This window comes from Strix uralensis, chromosome Z (genome assembly GCF_047716275.1).
Source record: "Strix uralensis isolate ZFMK-TIS-50842 chromosome Z, bStrUra1, whole genome shotgun sequence".
Classification (NCBI taxonomy): domain Eukaryota; kingdom Metazoa; phylum Chordata; class Aves; order Strigiformes; family Strigidae; genus Strix; species Strix uralensis.
In genome coordinates this window covers 64,144,156-64,165,613 of record NC_134012.1, presented here as the reverse complement: position 1 = coordinate 64,165,613, position 21,458 = coordinate 64,144,156, and the positions used below count along the sequence as shown (strand labels likewise).

Here is a 21,458-nt window from a genome sequence, read left to right as displayed (position 1 = left end):
ACAAGTGCCCCACTGACTTAGTGTTTTTACTGCACCTGTGGCTCCTCTAGGCATTTCATCTTCTATTGGGGGTGGTACACAACTGTTTATTGTACTTCCACTCTGTGTGGGAAGAACAGGACCCCCCAGAAACCCAGTTCAGTCTGTCATAAGTAAGACCAGCTAAAGGCTGTTAAGTATGGCTACAGAAGCTCCTACTTCAGCTTTACTTGAAGGGACCCTTCCAACAGTTGGTGCCTATCTTTGATTTTTCCAAGATGATACTTAAGTATGAGCATAGTGCATTTATTATCCAAATCTGACCTTGTCAACTATAACAATATGCACTATATGAACTTAAAGCTTGAACCAAACTAAGCCTATTACCATACACAATATGGTAATAGCAGCTGCTCCAGGCAGATGAGGGGAGGGAGTTCATAAAAAAAAAAGATGGCAATACCCAGGTTCAAATCTGAGTTGTAATATGCTTCTTTGAACCAGACTTATTCCATTTTCTGAGTTGAAAAAAAAGTACAAAAAATATTATATATGGCACTTTAGGTGGTACATTGACATCATTTATAAAAGCCAGATCACCTTCACCCGCATTGAAAAATGCATATACATTAAAAATTACAGTTGGCTTTCTTGAACATAAGTGCTATGTTCTAAAAGCATCAGAGTTATAACTTTAATATGACAAGAGATTAGTTCATGTAGATCATTGCTAAAATGGCTTTCACAGAAAAAGCATGAAATAGTAGGCTTTTTTTTGTTTTGTTCCTTATGTTAGTTTGCATATTCCAATGGACCCTTCCCAGAGCTTCAAGGCTGGGTTAACTGGTTCTGTGAACTTGCAGCAGAAGGTGTGCAAATGAGCCATCATCAGTAACATTGTAGAATGAAAGGATTCCTGCTTCATAATCCAGAAAAATGCCAGTGCAGTCAAGATCATCTTCTATCAGGATGGGGTTTCTCTCCCCCTTGTGAAATGCCCAGTATTCAAAATTAAACTTCTTAAGGCACCAAGATGCTCTGTTCCAGCCCAGTCGACAGGTTTCAGAGTCTCCTTTCCTGCCAATGGAAGGGTAGGCTGTGCCAATCCACCATCCTGCTCCAGCATGAAGCAAGTCAACTTCCCAGTAATGGCTTCCAGAGAGTAATGCATCTCTGCTCAACACTTGCCATAATTTATTGAATCTCTGGGGACCACAAGGATAAAATATCCTCTTCCAATTACAGCTTACTACAAGATGGTCATCAGACAATTTCAGCCTTGGGTGAAGTCTGCCATATTCCCAGGTTGGTGATCTTGCATCTGCAGTCAAAACCATTAAAAAAACTTGCTACATTTATCATGACTCTTGAAAGAAGTCCAAGTTACAAAACACCTGCAAAGAAGCCCACAGCTGGCAGTGTCTTGGAACTTGCAGTTTTGCAAGGAAAAAGCTGACATTTTTAGTAGAAAGCATTGTACTATTTACATGCACTGACGCTTTAAAGTTGCATAGGCTTTAAAGCAGGTCAGTAAAAGACAAATATGTAAGTCAATATATGCATGGTTCACAGATGAGAAGGTGAATACAGCTAGGTAGGGAACAAACACTTCTGCTTTATGCAGAATAGTTGGAGACTGGTGGGATTACAGCCTAAGGGTTTTAGAGAGCCTTAGGAGTCCTGGAGTGGACTCTTGGGTTGTGAAATCCCATTTCACTGAAATCTCATTTGAAAATGAACTAGGAGTCTGTTTCTTACAGAGGCACCACAGGTCTGAGCAGCAGCACTGTGTACACTGCAAAGGAACAACCTCCCAGCTCCCAGAGAATTTATAGCAGTTCACCTAACCTGACATTTAGAAAAGAAAAAAAAAACAGTCTGAAACTACACCCTGGAAATCACTGTCTTAGCAGCAGTTTAGAATATTTTTACCATGAAGCAGCTATTGTGGGACTGGAAATCACAAAGCCAGGAAAAAACAAATCTATAATCAAATTAAACAAGTTTGAAATGACATAATCACACAGGACAGGTCAAAAAGCTACAGGATTTTTAAGGTGAGATTTTTCTCTGTAGATACTGTCCTACAATTTTAATATCGAATTGCTGCATGTCTCACAAAAGTTTTCATAATGTACTCTATCTCAATAATTTACTATGTTAACGTGTTTTCTGGTTTCATGATCTAGAAATAACCAGGATACTCCCTTTGAAAATAGGATCTGGTATTCTTAAACAATCCCCTTCACTCTTTCTGTCAAATATTTTATCTCTGATAAAAGCAATGTCAAAGTTGGGTACCTAAAGGAACATACATTGTCATGAATTACAGTACTTTCTAGAGTACTGGTGATAAAATGTAAACTTAACTGGTATCTTAAAACTATTCCAGATAATGAGCACATCTATTTTTTCTTGTGCTGAAAAAAAAGTATAACAAAACATCCAGTTGAGAACTGAACAGCAGCATACTTGCAATGAAAACTGGCTGAGTCATATTTCACTCAGTTCATAGCTGTTTTTTTAAGAATCGAAGAATCGTTTAGGTTGGACCTTTAAGATCATCAAGTCCAACCATTAACCTATGTTAAGTCTTGGAAGCACAAGAAAAGCAAAACAGTGAGAAATCTGTAAAACACACTTTTCCTTGACACAGGGTGCCCAGAGCAAGCACAGGATGGGATGGAGGTCCAGTGATTGGTGTTTGTCGTGGCGCCAAGGAGGACTGTGAAGCGAAGTGTGGGCCGCGTGGTCCCGTTCTTTCGCTTATCTCAAGGATTTTTGCAGTAGCCAGCCAGCCTTGTTTCTCATCTTCCCTCTTTTTCCCACAAAAACCAGCTGTACCCCTCGCACCAAGGAATGTACTGTGTCGTTACTCAAAAGATAATGGCTTAAGTACAGTCCCACACACTCACACATGCACACTAAGATAAATACTACCCCGAGTTTGTGTCTAACTCAGAGGGACGATAATCCAACACCAAATCGGAGGGACAGATCGACAGGTTTGTGCTCCTTGCCCGCCCCCCCCCAGAAGGGACACCTTTTGGTAAGATTTGAGCCCTTGGTTACACCAAGTGATTACCCGGGAACTAAGTGTGTGTGATTGCAATTGTTTTTCTTTTGTGTAGTGCTGTATAGCCAACCTGCAGTTTGTGCATTTATCGTAGGCAATCTCAAAGAATCTGTAGATGTTGCATAAGAATAAACCGTACTATTCGTGAACTTGACTGCTTCTCAGAACGCAACCAGACCTACAACATACGGGCTGTTCATGCATCCAGGTCAGACCTATAGTTACGGCCCTAATTGGCATACCTATTAAGAGATGAGTCCAGCTGCCCCTAGCCTCTCTAATCCCTGAGGACTGCTAGAATGCAAGGGGATTTATCTCTTACCAAATTAATTCATCACCTTAAATGCAACATTAAATTGGCGTCACTGACAAGATTGCCATGGATAAACTGCTGCAGGAACATAGTTGTGCTCCATCCCAGGCAGGGACGGAATGGGCCCAGAAATCTTGGAAAGATGAGGATAAAGTAGTGAAACAAATAATACAGTGTAAGAGTTGACAAAAAGTAAAAATAGGAAAAGGAAAAGAAGTGGTGATGTATCTTTCTTAATCACTATTCTCTCTCTCATGTAGTAATGATTTGATGCATTACCCTGTATTTTCCTATTTAAGTGCACTATTCTGTCTTTTCTTACTGTATGCTTTCTGTATTACTGTGTTTCCTAGTGGTACTTGTGGTTGTAAGTGTAATTCTGTGTTGTTTGTGTAAATGGTGTAAGGGAGCTCCTTGTATAGTAATATAAGATCAATCTGTTTAATCTAAGAGTGTGTGAGACGCGGTACTACTGCGAAGCAAGTGTGGAGTCCCAGTCTGCGGTTCCGTGATCCCATGAGGGGTGTGGCTGGAGAAGGACGAAGCAAAAAAGCTATATGAATGTGAGTGAAAACTGTCTGAAATACTTGATAAATAACTGTTGTGATCTTAATACGCAGTTTTGAATGAATGTGGGAACCCGAGTGGTGTCTGTTACACCCAGAAAACGATTGTAAACCTTTGTATGTTTTAGAATGTATGTGGTGTGAGCAAGAGCTGTGGGTTGAGTTTGGGCAGGATACTGACTGCCCTAAGTGTCAGGTCCGGAATTTCTGGGAAAACAGAGAATGCAGTTTGTACGTGATAAAGATGGTTTGTGGTTGGAGGAATGTAAGAGAGGCAAGTGAAGTGGGGGAATTTTAAAGAAAAGTTCCCTGGGATGTATTTTGAAACATTGGAAGGATATAGGGAGGTCCACAGGTGGTGTAACTAATAGAAAGACTTTGATAAAGTATTGTAATCAGTGGTGGAAATAATTGAAAGATTTAAGCAGAGACCGGGGGAATCCCTGCTCTCTTGGATGGTGCGTTTGCACGATCAGGGAGCTGCAGAGATAACCCTAGACACAGGAGATTCTAAAAGGTTTTTGATTTTAAGTTCATATTCTCTTGTGCAGGATGCATTTCGAAACAATACTCGGGATATTAATTTGTTAGCACTGGCTGCTCTGGAATGTAATACCAAATATCCTACAGAAAATGATTGGCCGGCATCTGACTGTCAGTGGTTTGCTTTGCAAGACTGTATACAGCAAATGAAAAAGGAAGGGATGAAAGCAGCTATTTTTGTAGGAGATGCTGACTTCATGATGTGGCATCCTTTGTCAGTCACTATGAGAAAGAGAGTGATTAAAACTGCTCCACCTGAAACAAAGAGGTTCATTTAACAGTCAGAATTGAGTATAACAGTTCAGCAGGTATTCTTTATTCACAGCGCTGGGCAGCACTGGGGATCGCTCCAATATGAGTGCCACACTTACTAACAAAACACTCTGACTAATATACACAAAAAGCATACATATGCATCAAATTTCTTAGAAAAGGCAGTCTTATGCAAATTGGTTCTCAGAATTCATTTACATAGTCTGAGCATGCATAGTAAAAATAGAGTGAGGGTCTTCTCCCCTCCTTAGGGGTCCATATAGCCTTTCGCACACCGTCCGTTAGTGAACTTTAGGTCTCTAGTGTCCATATACGGTCATAGAGTTACCTCATCCGTCCTTCAGCTCCTGTTTGTTCCAAAGAGGTTAGTCTAGACCAGCTTCCAGTCACTTATCTTGACACTGGCGTCTTCTTAGACACTTGGTTTTAAGTTCCTGCTATTAGGGATGTACTCAGGGAGTTTTTCAGACTGTCCAAGGTCTGTCTTATCTTTACTAGGCAAGGAGTTAAAGGTTTCAAAACATCTTACAAGTGGGTAATGAGTACGGAGGGTAGTTAGGAAAAAGTGTAAATGAAATTACATACATTGCAGTAAAATACAGAAAAAATAAAAACTAGTAAAACACAAGTGATGGTTAATGTTAAAACTAAATCTCCTACTTTACAGGTCCCTGTACATTAGCAATTTCAAGTACACTTGTAGCAACTTCCCTTCACACCAGCATATAAAACTGTTATCATGACTCTTTTGATTACTGAGATAGGAAATCCCCTTTGTGATGTAATAGAAAAAATACAGCAGCTGGGTGACCTTGGAGAGTGGGGTCCCTGAGGGAATGCTGGGAATCGAAATACTCGAGACAGCCCTAAAATCAGTGAAAACAGGATTTCTCATAAAGAAATGTTTACGGCTCTGTTAAAAGACGGCATGTCTCATGAAAAATCTATGGTGTTCCAACTAACGAGCTGTGGTGAATATATACACAGAGAGGGCTAAATAAACCTAGCAAGAGAGTGCAGAGTTCTAAAACTAAGAATCCAGGGACAACTCAGCCTATGGCACCCCTTCTCAAACCTCAGTGGGACCCTCCATGCACTCGCAGACCCCCGTGAGTGGATCACTGGTTCCGGGGGGGTGAAAGAGGATTGGGCACTGTTTTCTAACTTGTACCCTTTGCACAAGGCAAGGGAAGTGAGTCAATAATATGATCAGTACAAAGGAATTAATGACCAAGCTCCAGGGCAGTGGGTGCAGAAGGCCTGATGACCTCATGTAGAGCCTAAAATTTTTTTTTTGGAACAACCGGTCCCCGCAAACCGTAAATGCCCTAATTGACACTGGAGTGGAGCCTCCTTAATATATGGGAATCCCAAGAAATTTAAAGGACAACCTGTAATTATTACAGGTTTAGGAGGAAAATAAATTAAAGCTGTACAAGCACAAATAGAAATGAAAATAAGAAACCTCCCAAAATTATTAGATTCAGTCATGATTGTCCCTGTTTCTGAATATATAATAGGTATAGACATTCTAAAAAGACTGACCTTAAATCCTTCTGATGGTCAGTATCAGTCTGGAGTTAAACCCTGTATTAGTGCTGGACCTGTTACAGTCAGCAAAGTAAAAATGCCTCCCATGCAGATTCCAGCTGCAACTAAGTTAGTTACAACAATTAGAAATGTATTAGGTGTAGGAGTTTAAAGCCAACCACCCTTGGCTTGGAACAATCTGATATGGCCTGCCAGGAAAAGTGATGGATCCTAGAGAATAACGGTGGATTTTAGAGAACTAAACAAACATACTGCACTGCTTGCAGCAGCCATGCCAGACACTGTCACTTTAATAGAAAAAGTTCAGAAACATCCAGGAACTGGGTGCATTGCAATAGATTTAGCTAATGCATTCTTTACTATCCTGATTGCAGAAGAGCATTAGGACCAATTTGCTTTTACGTGGCAGGGCCGGCAATACACCTCCACTAGATTACCACAAGGATGGTTGCATAGCCCCACTATCTGTCATAAAATTGTAGCTGAACACTTAGATGAAATACTGCTGCCTCCTCACACACAATTAAGTCACTATATAGATGATATTTTGATTCAAGGAAATGATGATGAGAAGGTACAATAAGTTCTTGAATTAGTGGTAGATCACATGAAACAAGAAGCTCAAAGATTTATTGGGCTATTTGGTTTCTGGAGACAACATATTCGAGACAACATATTTGGGACAAATTTTAACCCCTTTGTATAAGGTGACAAGGAAAAAATATGAATTTGAATGGGGAAATGAACAGCAAGCTGCTTTTGAGTTAGCTAAAGAAACCATTCAAAAGGCTTTAGATTTATGGCCTCTGCAGGAAAGCCCAAGCCAGAGTTGACCCGTATATTTTATAACTGATAACCATTGTGCTAGTAGGTATTGTACTAGGTTATAACAAACCACCTATGCTGATGTAAAACTGCTAAAGTGTTGAAGTATTGAAGCCTGAACAACAGGCCCCGAGCCAAAGCTGCTGACATTAACGAAGTATGTATGCTCACTAGTGAAAGATGCAGCTTAGACAGAATATAATCAGTAGTGAGGATGAAATGCTGAGAAAATGTATCCAACTTTCCTTTCTCAGCCTTGTTCAAGGCTGAGGTGTTTATAATATTTTGAAATCCAGATTGCTTTGATTTCTGTGCAGTGTAGTATATCAGAACTATGTGTTTAGACATGTGATCTCAACCTTGTTCAAGGCTGAGAACCCAAGTATTCAGCCTTGTTAGAAACTCCCTTAGTTTCCCCCCACCCCAAGCCCTGGCCAAGCTTTGGGTGGAATCCAACAGGAGAATGAAACCAGATATTTTCCGCTCAAAACAAAGGTGCCAGTTATTCTGGCTTGATGATTTTTGGTATATAAGGCTGGACCTGCTTGCAGCGACTTTGGATGCCTCACCTATGGATAGACGTATCGCACAGGACTTCCCACTTGCTGGGAAAGGCTCTCCAAATCCTCGCTGTAACCAGGGCTCCCCAGCATCTGCGGATCTGGATGATGGTAACATATGCAAGTGGTGACAAAGTGGTCAGTGCAGATTTTGCACCTCGTAGTGATTGCCAAGTTGCCGCTGGTGACGCTCCAGCTGGTTTGATCTGGGCCTGCAATGATGGCAGTATGTACACCTCTTTATGGGCTGGGTTGCCTGAACTCCAATGCACCTTAGGAATCCCGACTTTGTGTCTTACATGGAAAAGGACTCCTGTCCATCCCCACTGGGTGACTCGCACGAAGTGGGCAAGAATAACACAGGATGGAAATGTAGAGGGATGGCAAGACCCAGGAGCAGCCACTCACCTGGACTGGGGACTGGAAGGTTTTTGGACATTTGGATATGCCACTATGCGAATGTGAACATGGTTAAACAGATTAGCTTATCAAATAGAGAAATTAGCTAATCCTACTGACGCTAGTCTGCATCTGCTCAACAATCAATTACAAGCCACCTCAACATTAGCTCTGCAGAACCGCATGGCACTAGACTTAATGCTAATACATCAAAATGGACTCTGTGGCTATTTAAACCTCTCCAGTACTGACTGCTGTGTTTACATCTCTAATGTTACACAGGACCTCAACATCCAGCTAAAGAAGATACAGAAAGTAGCAGAAGACACCTGCGAGCTACAAGAGTCACGCTGGCTTTTGAAATTGTTCACTTCGTTTGGACTTGGTAGTACCGGTTGGATCCAAAATTTGATACAATATGTGTTAATGTTCATTGTGCTTATAATTCTCCTAGGTATATGTGGTGGTTTAGCCCCTGCCGGGGTCTGAGACCAAGCGGCCGCTACCCCTCCCCCACAAAGGGAGTGAAATACAAAGCCCCAAGACTGAAATAAGGAAAGGTTTAATACAACAATGCAATAGCAACACAACAAACAACAACAATAACAATAACAGTAATAGTGACAGCAATGAACAGAGCAAAATAGCTACCAAATACAGCAGTTTGAAGCACGATGTACAAAACCACGAGTGCACCGCGCTCCCGCGCCAGGAAAAATGTGACCTGCCAGGATGTGACGTCCGCATGGTATCTGAATAACCCGGCTAGAGCTCCCCCCCACTGCTGGGGAAACTTAACCCTAGCCTGGTTAAACCAGGACAGTATATAAAATCAACTATAATGAAAACTGTTAGCATAAGAATGATTCAACTAACTAACTGTATCCCTTTAGAGGGGAAGAACCCAATCAACATCCCTTGTCCTGAAGACCTTAATTAGGCATTCCAGTGTGTGGGTGTGACTGTAGTCAGGGAGTCAAGTTCATCACCTTAAATGCAACAACCTAACACTGCCAAGTCCACTAAACCTTGTCCCTAAGTGCCACTTCTACACATCTTTTAAATACCACCAGGGACAGTGACTCAACCACTTCCCTGAGCAGCCTGTTCCAATGCTTCATAACCCCTTCAGTGAAGGAATTTTTCCTAATACATGATTTTAATCTTAGCTTAGATAAACTTTGAAACTTAGATGTTTTAAATGCCAGATGACAAATACATTTAATATCCTGAAGCTGCTTTTCAGAGTGAGTAAATTGCTTTTTAAATGAAAGTTAGGGAAACAAGTGTTTATAATATTTTGAAATCCAGATTGCTTTGATTTCTGTGCAGTGTAGTATATCAGAACTACGTGTTTAGACATGTGATCTCACAGAGTGCAGTCTTTCACTGTGCTTTACAGGCAGCATAGTACTAAATAAACACAAAATGGGGGGCAACAGACCCATTGAAACAAGAACTTCAGTATTTTCATTGCTCTTCATTGTTGAATTTAGAAATGAAAGGTAATTATACATCAGATTACTGTATGAGAGAAATCTGTCTTTGCAACTGAATTAATTTGTCACTCATTTGACTTTGTTGCTATTTCCTCTCCTGTGTTCTCACATAGACTCCTCTCCCATAAATTACATGTGTCTAACTTGGGCTAGCTGGCACACTCCGTTGTCTAAAGCCCAGAAGCTGTTTTCATTCAGGCTGGAGTCCTCCCCTCTGCTGTCAGAGCAATGCATAAACCACTCCACTTTCTCTTGGTCCTCTGTTACTTTCCCACCATTTTCTGCCATGAGCAGGGAAGGCAACATAAGGTCATCCAACCTGTCCCCTCCCTGGAAGTATTCCAGGTCAGGTTGGATGGGGTTTTGAGCAATCTGTCTAGTGGAAAGTGTCCCTGTCCATGACCGGCGAGTTGTAATTAGGTGATCTTCAAGGTTCCTTCCAACCCAAACCATTCTGTGATTCTAAGTTTTCCCATAATTCACTGTAAAAGAGCACCACATGCTCTTTTTGCAAGACATCTTGCATTAAGTGAGGGCCCATTCACTGCACAGTTAATTGCAACAAAGACTTATGCTCTATACTTGTCTGTAAAGTTTCAGAAAAGGAGGTAGTACGCATGTGTTATGACTATAAGATACAGCTGGACCCCACACCTCCTCCTTGCCTTGCTGTGGCCCCTAACATCAGCTATGTTTAAAATACAGGAACAAGTGATGCAACATTATCAGTTGTTTTATACACAGAGCCTAACTAACAGATCATCTTCATCTGGGTAAGATCACTGCGCACACCTGGTACCAGAAATGAAGCAGTTGCTTCATTTGAGTCAAAGACATGTGGACAGAGTTGCTCATGTGTGAAATGCATGTCATGGTGCTAGAGAGCCCACTGCTGATATTCTGCCCCCTGCAATCTGCACCTATATACTGCAACAAAATGGAGAAGCAAATAGCTTGGTATTAAGTCTGTAATCAATGTTAAAACTTCCAAAACTACCACTACAGGAGTACATTTCACACACGCAACAACTTATTGTTGTGATCTCCACTACACTTCAGCCAGAAAAGCTAATATTGGTGTTCATGTGGTCTGAATAGGTCCTCAGTCACGTCTGTGCACGTAGTTGGTGACAGAAGACAGGAAACAGGAATTATTCATGCAGTTAAAACAGCATGCCACGGGATTCTATCTTCTGAATGACTGTCATTCATGACTGTCTTTGTTCCAAGTCACTTCCAGCAGGTAAACAATGGGTATGATAGGTTTGTACAGAACACAAGTGACACCGAGACCAAAAGACACTTAAAGTAGGAAGGATTTAAAAGGCCTAGCTTCAGTGTCTGCTTTTTCCAGTAAGCACTTGAAAAGCTGTGCCAATAAGTAGTGATGGATGTCAGTCACATTTACCTGAAAACCTAGACTTTCATAAAATGTGTAACTACTAAATCTCAAGCAAATGGAAATACCTCCATTGGTTTAAAAAAAAAAGGACAAAAACCCAAGGAACGAACTGCATCCAGGTGCTAATGTTTGGAAGCATAACTGTGAATTTGACTAGAAAAATAATGCAAAACAGCTAGAGTTCTTTGGATTATTGTAGGACTGCAATTCTTCCAATTTTCCTAAGTAATGAAAATTTTAAGTGACTTTAAATCCAAATATTTATGACAAGATTTTTTAATTTCACTAGCCTATGAGCACATCTTTCTTAATTAGGTGGTATGTCATATCCAGCTTTAACAGAGTTAAGAATTTGTCTTTTCAGCCCTTAAAGTGACTGCTCACATTGAAGCAAATATAGAAGCTTTCTCCATGAAAGGCAGCCTGAAGCAGATACAGAGCAGCATTCATGAAACTCAGTAGCCTAGTTCATTGCCAGCCAAAAACTGAAGTGCTTGCTTAGTAGCACCTTAACAGGTTCTGGTTACAAAGTGATGACTCAGTCTGGATCCTGCAGCTTAGGAATGACACAAGGGGGAAAAGACCCATGATATCACAGCCAAGAAGACAGACTTTGCTTGTTGCATTCCTGATTTAACACCTGCTGCATTTACAAGTGCAACACCTGTTTGCTCATCTCCAGTTGAGATAACCCGATTGGAATGAAAAAGTTGCAGTGTTTGGACTTAGAAGCTCATTCAAGAGAGCACAGAAACAAGAGAAGATAACAACACCGAAGAATACCCCTCTTAGAACACAACCTATAGGAGCAGGGACAGTATGTAACCCACTCTACCAGCACAGTACTGTCCCTTGCCCTCCCTACTGAATAACAGCCAGAAGTCAAGGTGTTCACTTAGCCACAGTTATGGCCTCCACTGGGCTGGATCCAGGCTGGAAAACAGATGTTCAGGCTGGAAAACAGATGTTCTCTTACAACAGGCCTTTGCCACCAGGTACCACAGTAATAGGGAACATTACAGCTTTGAGATTAAAACCAGCTGCAGCCCTCATCTGCTGCAGGCCACTGAAATGTCCATTAGCTTCCCATCAAAGAGACAGAACAATTCACTGTACATCTTTCCTACCAACACCAGAGGAAAGGATCACCTGGAGATTGACCCTTAACACATTACATGATGGACATATAATTAAAGACAGACCACAGTGATCTGGAGAATAGAAAAATCTTCAGAAACTAAATTAGCCACTAGCTGATTCACACACTGGCAGTCCCGAATAAAAACAAAGGATTGAGATTTCAGAGACAGGAAGTAAAATTTCTTTCCCAACCTGAGGTACAGAAAAGGGCAATGACTTTCAGGCAACGCCAAGCACTTGTTCTTTGCAGACACTGTAAACATCAAAAACAAAGGGTATCTTAAAGGTAAGATACCATTTTAAGATAGTCATTGACTGTTTCAGTGATGAGCCGTAAGTGTTCAGAGTGCTTCTAACTTTTGTTCAACCATACTTATGTTTTAAGAAAAGCAACCGATCAACAGGAGATATGGTTTTCAACACTCTTCCAGGCTCCTTCTTTGCAGTGGCATTAAGGCTACTGAAAACATCTGGTCAGAGATGAAAAGGGACAGTTTAGGGAGTCTGCCAGTGGAAGAACATGGTTGTACTGTCAAGAAGATTTTAAAAATACCATAGGCAATTTTGCTGGACAAGGTATCTGGGTTTTGCCTCTTTGGCGTAAATTCTACCAATGTCCTGTGGAAGGACATACTGTGACACTCCATTTTCCAACTTCATGGGACAAACTGTGTTACTTTTGCTGGGGAAGGGCTGCTCACTCTGTATGCTGTCGACCTTATGCTCTTTGCATAGCACAGAGATGCTGGATTCCAGTGTTGCCACGAAACTACATAATCAAGCACAACCCCAAGTAAGCACCTCCCATACATCAAAAAGCACTCCTCTATCAGATGAGAACAGTCAGGCAGCTGAAGACAACTGCAGATGCTAAGCTACAGAGCACCTGCATGGTACTGTCTAGCAATTCTCCACACATCCTGCAGTGGCCTTTCAGATCTGGTCTGAACATTTTCCCCAGCACCCTGCTACACTGTTCTTGTTGGCAGCTCTCAGAAAAGGGATTATTAAAAGGTAGCTGGGTGAAATGTGATGGCTGGTGTTGCCCTGCTCACCTGCACCTCAATAAGCAGCAGGGTTTCCCTGGCTTTGTGGCTCTGCGTCCCATTAGGAAAATCCTTGCCTTAATCGTGCCAAAGGGCACTTAAGGATGAAATACCAGCTCAAAGACAAAAGGAGCTCTAAGCAGAACATGTTAACCCACCTTCAAAGTACCAAAACCCTGAGCATCTTTCAGACTGCTTGAGACAGAAAGATCACCAGGTACATCAACTAGAAAAAGCTTTCAAATTTTACAGGCACCCGATGTTCCATGCCTGCCAGATGTCCTGCAAAAGCACTTACACCCAACAGTGACTGAAAGGCAAGAACAGCTATGTTGTGTAGGTGTGATGGTCTAGGGATATAAGCAAGATAAGCTCTGCAGGAAGAAGTAAGCTGTATTGAAATAACTGATAGAGCTGGAAAAAAGCAGCAGACAAACTTTAAGGCACAAAAGGCCATCTTCAGAGTTGAAAAAGAAACCTCTAAATCACCACTGCTATAGCAACATTACACCAATGTTGTCAGAGAACGGTACCCATGTCTGAAAAGCTGCTGTTTTCTCCAGGTGATTTGGTAAAAAGTCCTGCTATCTTACTTACAGACCACACTTCATTTAAAAGGAAAGCAGGAGAAAGCAAAATTCACAGCACTCTCCCAGGTACCTTCTTTAAGCCTGGCTTCTAGTGGTTTCTGTAGAATGGACTGAAGAACTGTCACAAATAGTTAAGCATGTGCTCAAACGAGAGAGGTATTGGATGCCACTGTTCTAACAGGTACCTGGGCTCCTGCATCTTGTTCTTGATTTCCGTATATTTCTGAGGACAGAAAGCCAAATTCTTGAATTAGTAGAGACAGTGACATGAATGGACTCTTCACTCCCAGCTCCACACACCACTGAGCAAGGACAGCTCCATCACTAAGTAAACATATGGGCCATAACAGGCAAGCTTTGCAGTGTTCAGCCTGCCTATTAGCTCATTAGCCTGTCCATTAGCTCCTCCTGCCAGTAGAGCCAGGGGCTACTCCAGAGATGGAAAACCCAGCAGTCATGCTTAAAACAGGGTCCTCCAGGACACTCCAAGATGGGAATGAGTTTAACCTGGCTAGGACCCTTTGTGGTAAATCCCAACAATGGGAAAATTAAACCACTAAGCTTAAAAAGCAATTTAAAGAATAAAATCCAACCTCCTGCACAATAAACCTCTCCAAAACCATGAAGAACAGCTTTCCATCTGGAGGTATGTTGGTAGCACACACAAATGCCAGGGCCATATCACTCACAATGCAAACTCTCAAGTCTGCTAAGTTGCAAGGATGTAAAATGCACTACAGGCCATCCTGTGATGAAAAGCATCCTTTGGCTTGTGTCAGGGCATGAGCACATGGCAACGCACCCTTCCCAAGGAAGGCGAAGATCATTAACAGAGGCTGACCTTTATCTGTAGGCAAAAAGAAAAACACTGACCCCTTCAGTAAAATGACGGCTATTGCTGAGGGTGATTAGGATCTCTTGTGATTGAAGAAATGAAACAATTTATTTAGCCTTCCTCCTAAGGTTCCCAAGGGAGCTGCCTTTCCTCAGACCTCCATATTACACTGCACAAGGAAAGGCCTGATACAGTGTTCGTCTTCAAGATTAAGAGACAAGTATAACTCTGTTTCATATATGCTTAAAATTAACATGAATTTCATGCAGACTTGAAATCAATGTCATAGCAGGAACACCTAAGAGCTCAAAGATCAGGAACCAAACTGGTTCACCAAAATACCAACAAAAAGAAGATTAAAAAGCTGCGAGAAAGACGCTGCTTACATACAGAAGGATCTGCAGAGAAGATCACTAGAGCAGTTTACCAAGGACTATGAGGATAAGAGGTAGAAAGAGACCATACAATACAACCTTCAGCAACTGAATAGGATCACTGTGCTGTTGTATTTGTCTGATTCAATGTGAGAAGTTCTCCAGGGCTGCAAGCTTTTCTCGACAAGACTCCAACTGCTGATCATGTGTTCCAGGGCTTGCTGAGTCTTTTCATCAATGAAGTTTTTTTGCCAGATTCTCCTCTTTCTGAAGTAGTCACTGGAGCTCTGTCACTTTGTCTGACATCTGCCTTCTGCTCATAATGGCATGTGCCTATAGATGAAGCAAAAGAGTGTCCCTCCAATACTCAACAGACCATAAACATTTCAGGCATTTCTCTCCCAGATTTTCAAAGTTACATTTTGGTTGAATTTTACTGATTAGCTGCATCTCTTGGGAAACTGGTGTTTACCCCTTAAGGGAATGCAGCCAGGACTTGCCTGGAAAAGCTTGAGGGCAGATTCCAAAATGCTTATTTATGTAGCAAATGCTGTTTTCAGCTGGAATGTAAGAGAGTCAGGTACTAACTGCTAGAAGCAGCAGACCTGGTCATTTGATAGCAACACTTTGCCCCCTTTTAAAGCAAGTTAGGGGCAGGGAGCTGCTGGGAAAAGAAAGCCTCCAAAACAAAGTGACATCAAACCACAATGTCCCAAACCTCTACAGAGCTCCTTTCAGCTCTTACTCACATTCCTGTAACAGAGATGCTTAGAGATGCTCCTTAGAGCAACAGCCATTTCATGCTCTATAAATGAGGTGGAGCTTAGCATACATTCCCATTCTTAAAACAGAATCAACAGAGCTGTTCTTGTGTTTACTTAACTCTGAAGTCAGACTATTCAATAATGCAGTTCAGTGCAATGCAACATACACCAGTGAAGCCAGAATAACATATGTGACTAGGGCTATTTACTATTCCTCTGTACAAAAATTTCAACATTATTCTTCCAGAAATGTTCAGCTGATCAGGGACTGGGGGACAGACCTTTGGAGACTCTTTTTCTCTTCTCTCCCTTTGATAGTAATGTGTTGTGATGGGTATGGGGAATACACTCTTTTCCTGAGAAGCAATAGCTGCCCGGATCTTTGAATAGCTACAGAAAAAGCAAAATGTCTCTCCTTGGAAAATGACCATCCAGTGGAGAAGCAAACCACACTTTACCTTCAGATCATTAGCAGCCTGCTCTACACTCCTTCTGTTACCAGCTTCTTGTTCTTCTCTCTCTTCTAGATCCTTCAAACACAACACCATGAGTTCCTATACAGCAAAAAAATAAAACAAAACACTGTTTTGTAACAGCATCTGTAAAAACCAGAAATCAGTATCCAGCTTGCTTTCCATATAGGGGAGCACGTCATGGAAACACCCAGTTTATGAGGCTTATTAAGGCCAGTAGTGATGAAACATAAGGATTTCAACATTTCACCCGCTCATGGTGGTTATACTGGTAAGATTCGGAGAGCTGTGCTAATTAGTACCACCTTCACAAGAAACAGGGAAACCTATGGTGAAAAAAACGTTTTCATCTTTAAATCTATGGCACTATGCATTTCAAGACTACATACTCATGCATTTAGCAGCGGAAGGACAGCTAGCCAAGTATTTTTATTAAGAGGATCAGTGGGAGGCTCCGTCTAGAGTCAAAATCCAGTGAATGTTCAGGATGCTTCCCAGTGTACAAAAGACTTATCAGAAATACCCCAGTATTACTACAGTCAGTGATGCTGTAGTCTGAATGCCTGCAAGAACAAATTTTAACAGCTTGGCTGGTAATCACGGTATCTGTGATACTTGTGGTGTGCCCTGAGATGCACTGAGCAGAACAGCACAGTTAATGTTCTGCTGTGTCTAGCCCCACAGTTTCTCATCCGCAGCCCTCTGAAATTGGCTGTCCTCTGTCCAGCAGGTTGAACAGTCTTGGTGCACTTGGTGATCCATTTTTGTCATTAGTACCATGAAAGATCTAGGCAATGCTGCCCCATGCTCTCAGTGCACTAATGTTATAAGAGAGTCTTTCAATAAATACCAGATAAGCTAGCTCCAGAGCTGTAGCTGTTATCAGTATCCTGTTCTGCAGCTGGGGCCCAGTCAAAAGCATCTGCATGCACATGTACCAGCTCACTGCAACATCCCCAGGTCAGCATGACATTGAAACGCTTCAGGGTTGACAAACTGAGCGTAAGTGCTGCTTCATGGGCAACAGTTTGCATTTCTGACATATTTTTCATTTGATTATGACAGAGTCAGAAGAAAATGGGATGGGCTCCCAGCAAAAGCTGGAGACTCCACATCTGGAAGTCCCTTGGCACAGGCGCATCCATGCAAGCAGATAAATGTTCTTGCATGGAGCAAGACACTCATGTTATGCCATCCACTACAGCCACAATTTTCCAGTCTTTTCCCTGAAGGTCCAGAAGGGTTTTGCACCACTTGAAGATTCAGGAGTTCTACTAGTGATCAGCCTTCCTCAATTTAATTTGCAGCCTAGACTTCATTCCCTTCCTCAAAGACTGACAAAGACCACAAAGCAAAACCCAGTCTTCCTTCTCTGCTAGTAAAACACGTCACCTCATGCATTCACTCCCTCACAACAGTGATCATATGCAAATACTTATGCCAGCCCCAAGTATTTCTGGTTAAGCATTACTTTCTTTACAGGTGTAAGCGAAAGAGCTGCTTCCCAGCAGTGGAGACACTGTGTTTGCAACATTGGCAGGCAACACATATCATTCACTCTGAGGAACCAACTCCAGAAACATTCCTTTAGGGATTGCCTGGATGCCCCAACTCACTCAAGTGAAAACACTGTAAAAGCATGGATTTCTGAGAGATGAGACTCCTAGCTCCAGTCAGGCTCACAAGACAAATATCAAGATGATCCTATGTCCTGCATTCAGAAGCACAGGCTTCCAGATGATTTTAATCAGCCTTCCAGATGATTTTATACAACTTTAGATCCAGGGATAAACCAGCTGATGGACCTTGCACAATGGTTCTCATCTCTTCTTAGCTAAAAGTACCAAGAAAGATTTTCACATGTGCCTGGCTGATGGCACATCACAAGAACTGCACAGAGTAACTGCTCCCAGCAAGCAAAATCACTAGTCAAAATATCATCTCTTAGGCTACAATGACTTTTGACAGTTTGTGCCTGAAATCTCTGAAGCCCTAAGCTAGTTGATGTCAGCAGAGACTTCCTAGGAACAATGTCACGTGGGGACCCAAGTTTCTACCCTGTTCACTTCCTATTTTGGCACCGAGACAAGTAACTATCTCCAGCACCTGCTCCCCTGTGTCCAAGAGACCCCCAGGGAACTGGCACAATTTGTTGCTTTGTGCACTTTACCCTGGCTAAAATCAGGCTGCCACAGTATAATACCTGCATCCACACATTGCCCTGGTGTCATGAAGGGAATGCAAACACTGTAGTGAGTTCCCAGCTGCAACAGGGATACTTCCAATGAAAGAGATCAGCAGGCAGGAACAGTGCTCTGAGTTGTTCTGACGTCTTCAGTGGTCTTTCCCCTTTGCTGCTGTTTGCTTGCAGCCTAGTGTTCTGCCCTCTGACTCTGTACTGCCCTCTAACATGAAGTGCAATAAAATGCCAAAGGAATTTAGCATGATCTGTGCATCTGCTCACAATCTGTGGGAACTAGGAAAATTCCTAGCAACACTGCTCCAAAATACTGGAGGAGTGGGAAGGAGCTCTCTAAAACTGTGGAGGAAAAATAAGCTCCTGAACATCAAACCCCTGTGTTACTATTTTTTAAGCCTCCCAAGCCTAGCCCCACAGCATGCAGGCCTCAGCAAGCCTCCTGGTAGGCTCTCTGGAGTAAAACACAGCACAAGCAGGAAGCATTGGGCAAGTTTGCAAAGCCTCCTGGGGCTGCTCGATAGACAGCTAAACTGGGATGAATAAAAAAAGCTTAGGGAAGAACCCCTGTGCTGGCTGTGGCTGGGATGGAGTTAATTTTCCTCATAGCAGCTCATATGCTGCTGTGTTTTAGATATGATTATACTGTGAGTGGACAAGAGATTGGAAGGGGACACAAGCAGGCAGATGACCCAAACTAAACAAAGAGATATTCCATGCCACATAACATCATGCCCAGCAACAAAACAGAGGAGGGGGTTTAGGTGGGTCAGCCATCTTTTGCTCGGAAACTGGCTATGGTCTACCTCTGGGATGTGGTGAGTGACTGCCTTTGCATCGCTTGTTTTGTTCTCCTTCTCTCTTCTTCCACTTCTTCACTTATTAAGCTATTTTTATCTCAATTCACGAGTTTTCTTGGATTTAGTCTTCCTTTCCTCTTTCCCTGTCCCACTGGGCAAGGAAGGGGGAGTGAACATGCAGCTGTGTGGTGCTTAGCTGTCTACCAGGGTTAACCTGCAACAACCCCTGTTTCCCATCCCCAAGGAGTTGTCAGAGAACAGGCTCTCTACATGGGGACTCAGTGTGGTCTAGCAAGCTACAGCAATGGGGGAAGGGGACAAATAGCAATGGCCTTTCCCCTTCCCCTGTGGCATGGTTTCTGCCAAAGGTACTTCCAACCTGGCAATGAAAACAAGTCCCCCGGGGCAACCAAGCTCCTCTGGTCCCCCACCTTAGGTCTGAGAAGAAAATGCTGCTTCATGTGACCTGACACTCAATGTCACCTCCCCATTGTCCCCTGATTTATACTCCTTCTATTCGTGTGCTTGAGGTGTGACTGGATAACTCTCATGCACGAATCATGTCCTTGTGCAGTGACAGGACACAGACCCCTGTCCATACTGGACTTACAAGGAACTTGACAAAGTACAGAAACTTTGTTCTGCTAGCCAGTACAGCCTACAAAACTGATGTGACAACAAAACCTGAGCTCCACAAGCTGTTTATAAGGCAAGCAATGCAAGGCTGAAGGCTGAAGATACTCAGCCTACTGCTGCCCACTGCACTAATACTCAGAGCTGCCACCGTCTCACCCTGGCAAAAGAAAACCCAGCTGCACAAGCCTAGAAACGAGGAAAAAACCGTCAAGACACATAATCAAATCAGGAAGATCTTTGCTCCAGCTCAGTGCCCCGTGGCCCCCCCAGCTCCTGGTTACACCCCAGCCCCGTTCTGCCGACCCGCTGGACCTGGTCTTTCAGAGAAAATTCCCGCTGCGGCAAACCCGCCGCAAGGTTCAGCTGCTCCGTGCACGCCCGGCGCCGCGGGAGGCACAGGCCAGGCCGGGCATGCCCCGAGGACATCGCCCGGTGCCCGTCTGTGGCGCTCACCTGCTTGTGGCGGACGGCGTTGGGCTGGAGGCGGGCGCGGTGTCCGTGGTGAGGGCCCAGGGCCGGGCAGAGGGCTCAGACGCAGCGCCCGCAGTCCTCGCAGAGGGCTCCAGCGGCCGTCTTGCGTGGACGCTGCACACCCTCGCTCCCGGGGCCGGGACCCACGGCTCCCCCTGCGCCATGGCGGCCGCGGTGCCAGAAAAGAGGCGGGCGGGCGGTGCAACCGGAGTGGCGGTGCGATGGCAGGCGGCGCCCTGAGCCCTGCGGGCAGGGATACCGCGCTTCGCCCGGCAAGGGGTGGCTGCGCCTGGGGCGGCGGGAGGCATAGCCTCCGCAGGCGCACAGAGGAGCTGAGGCCCGTGGTCCACGGCCCACGGCCTCGCCGTGCCTCTTTTCCCTTCCGAGAGGGCGGGCGGCGGTGGGGGGCCGAGCCGCGTCACCCCCCGCCGGAGCTGGGCCCCACAGCGGCAGCGGCGAGTTGAGCCCTGATTCAGCGGTCGGTGCCGGGCAGTACATGTTGCCAAGATCTGCGTCAGGCTCCCAGTGCGCATGGGGAGCGGGAGAGGCAGTGCCGTAGGATCTGCACAGATGGGCAGGTGCCATCGTCTGGTACCCGAGTTGGAAAATTGACTCTTTTGCAGAATTTTCGACATCAGTCGATGTGGAATGCCCTCAGTTTTATAGCTGAGCAAAACACTTAATCTGATCCAAAAATGGAACAAATCATCTTCAGGGTATGGTTTTTTCACTTTCTATTTCTCAGATTTTTGTCCTGTGTAACGTCTCATTTATAGAAATCAAAATAAAATACTCACACTCTTACAAAGTTTGCATACTTACTTTCTTTGACCAAAACTCTTAGCTACATTCAACCAAATTCATAAGGGTTTTTTTTTAAAATATGCTTATTTCTTTCTGTGAATAAAAGCAATGCAGAATATTGACCATAAAAGAAAGGAAAAAAAGTGAAAAAATATAAAGCTATGTTAAAACAAGCATTTTGGTGGAAAGTTTGAGAGTCAATATATGTATTAATACCTGAGAATGTGGAGCATTGAAGAGCAAGGGCAGCCCCTCTGGAAGCAGGTGGAATCTCATGCCTGCTGAAGAGCTGGTGAGATAATCAGGGATTTAGAATTACTTTCTCCCAAAGTGCCTTTGTAT

At 43.4% G+C, this 21,458-nt stretch overlaps 1 protein-coding gene across 1 annotated transcript; it reads right to left on the bottom strand.

Moving 5' to 3' along the window:
- Nucleotides 1-575: 575 nt before the first annotated feature.
- On the bottom strand, nt 576-21,097 carry LOC141937425 (tripartite motif-containing protein 14-like). Its single transcript, XM_074855046.1, is given in 11 exon segments — nt 576-866; nt 868-1,300; nt 12,495-12,596; nt 13,833-13,889; nt 13,892-13,985; nt 15,071-15,180; nt 15,183-15,219; nt 15,221-15,304; nt 16,194-16,289; nt 20,295-20,401; nt 20,404-21,097. Coding segments are annotated over 11 exon segments (1,764 nt in total). The 5' UTR covers nt 20,948-21,097; the 3' UTR covers nt 576-766.
- Nucleotides 21,098-21,458: the final 361 nt, after the last annotated feature.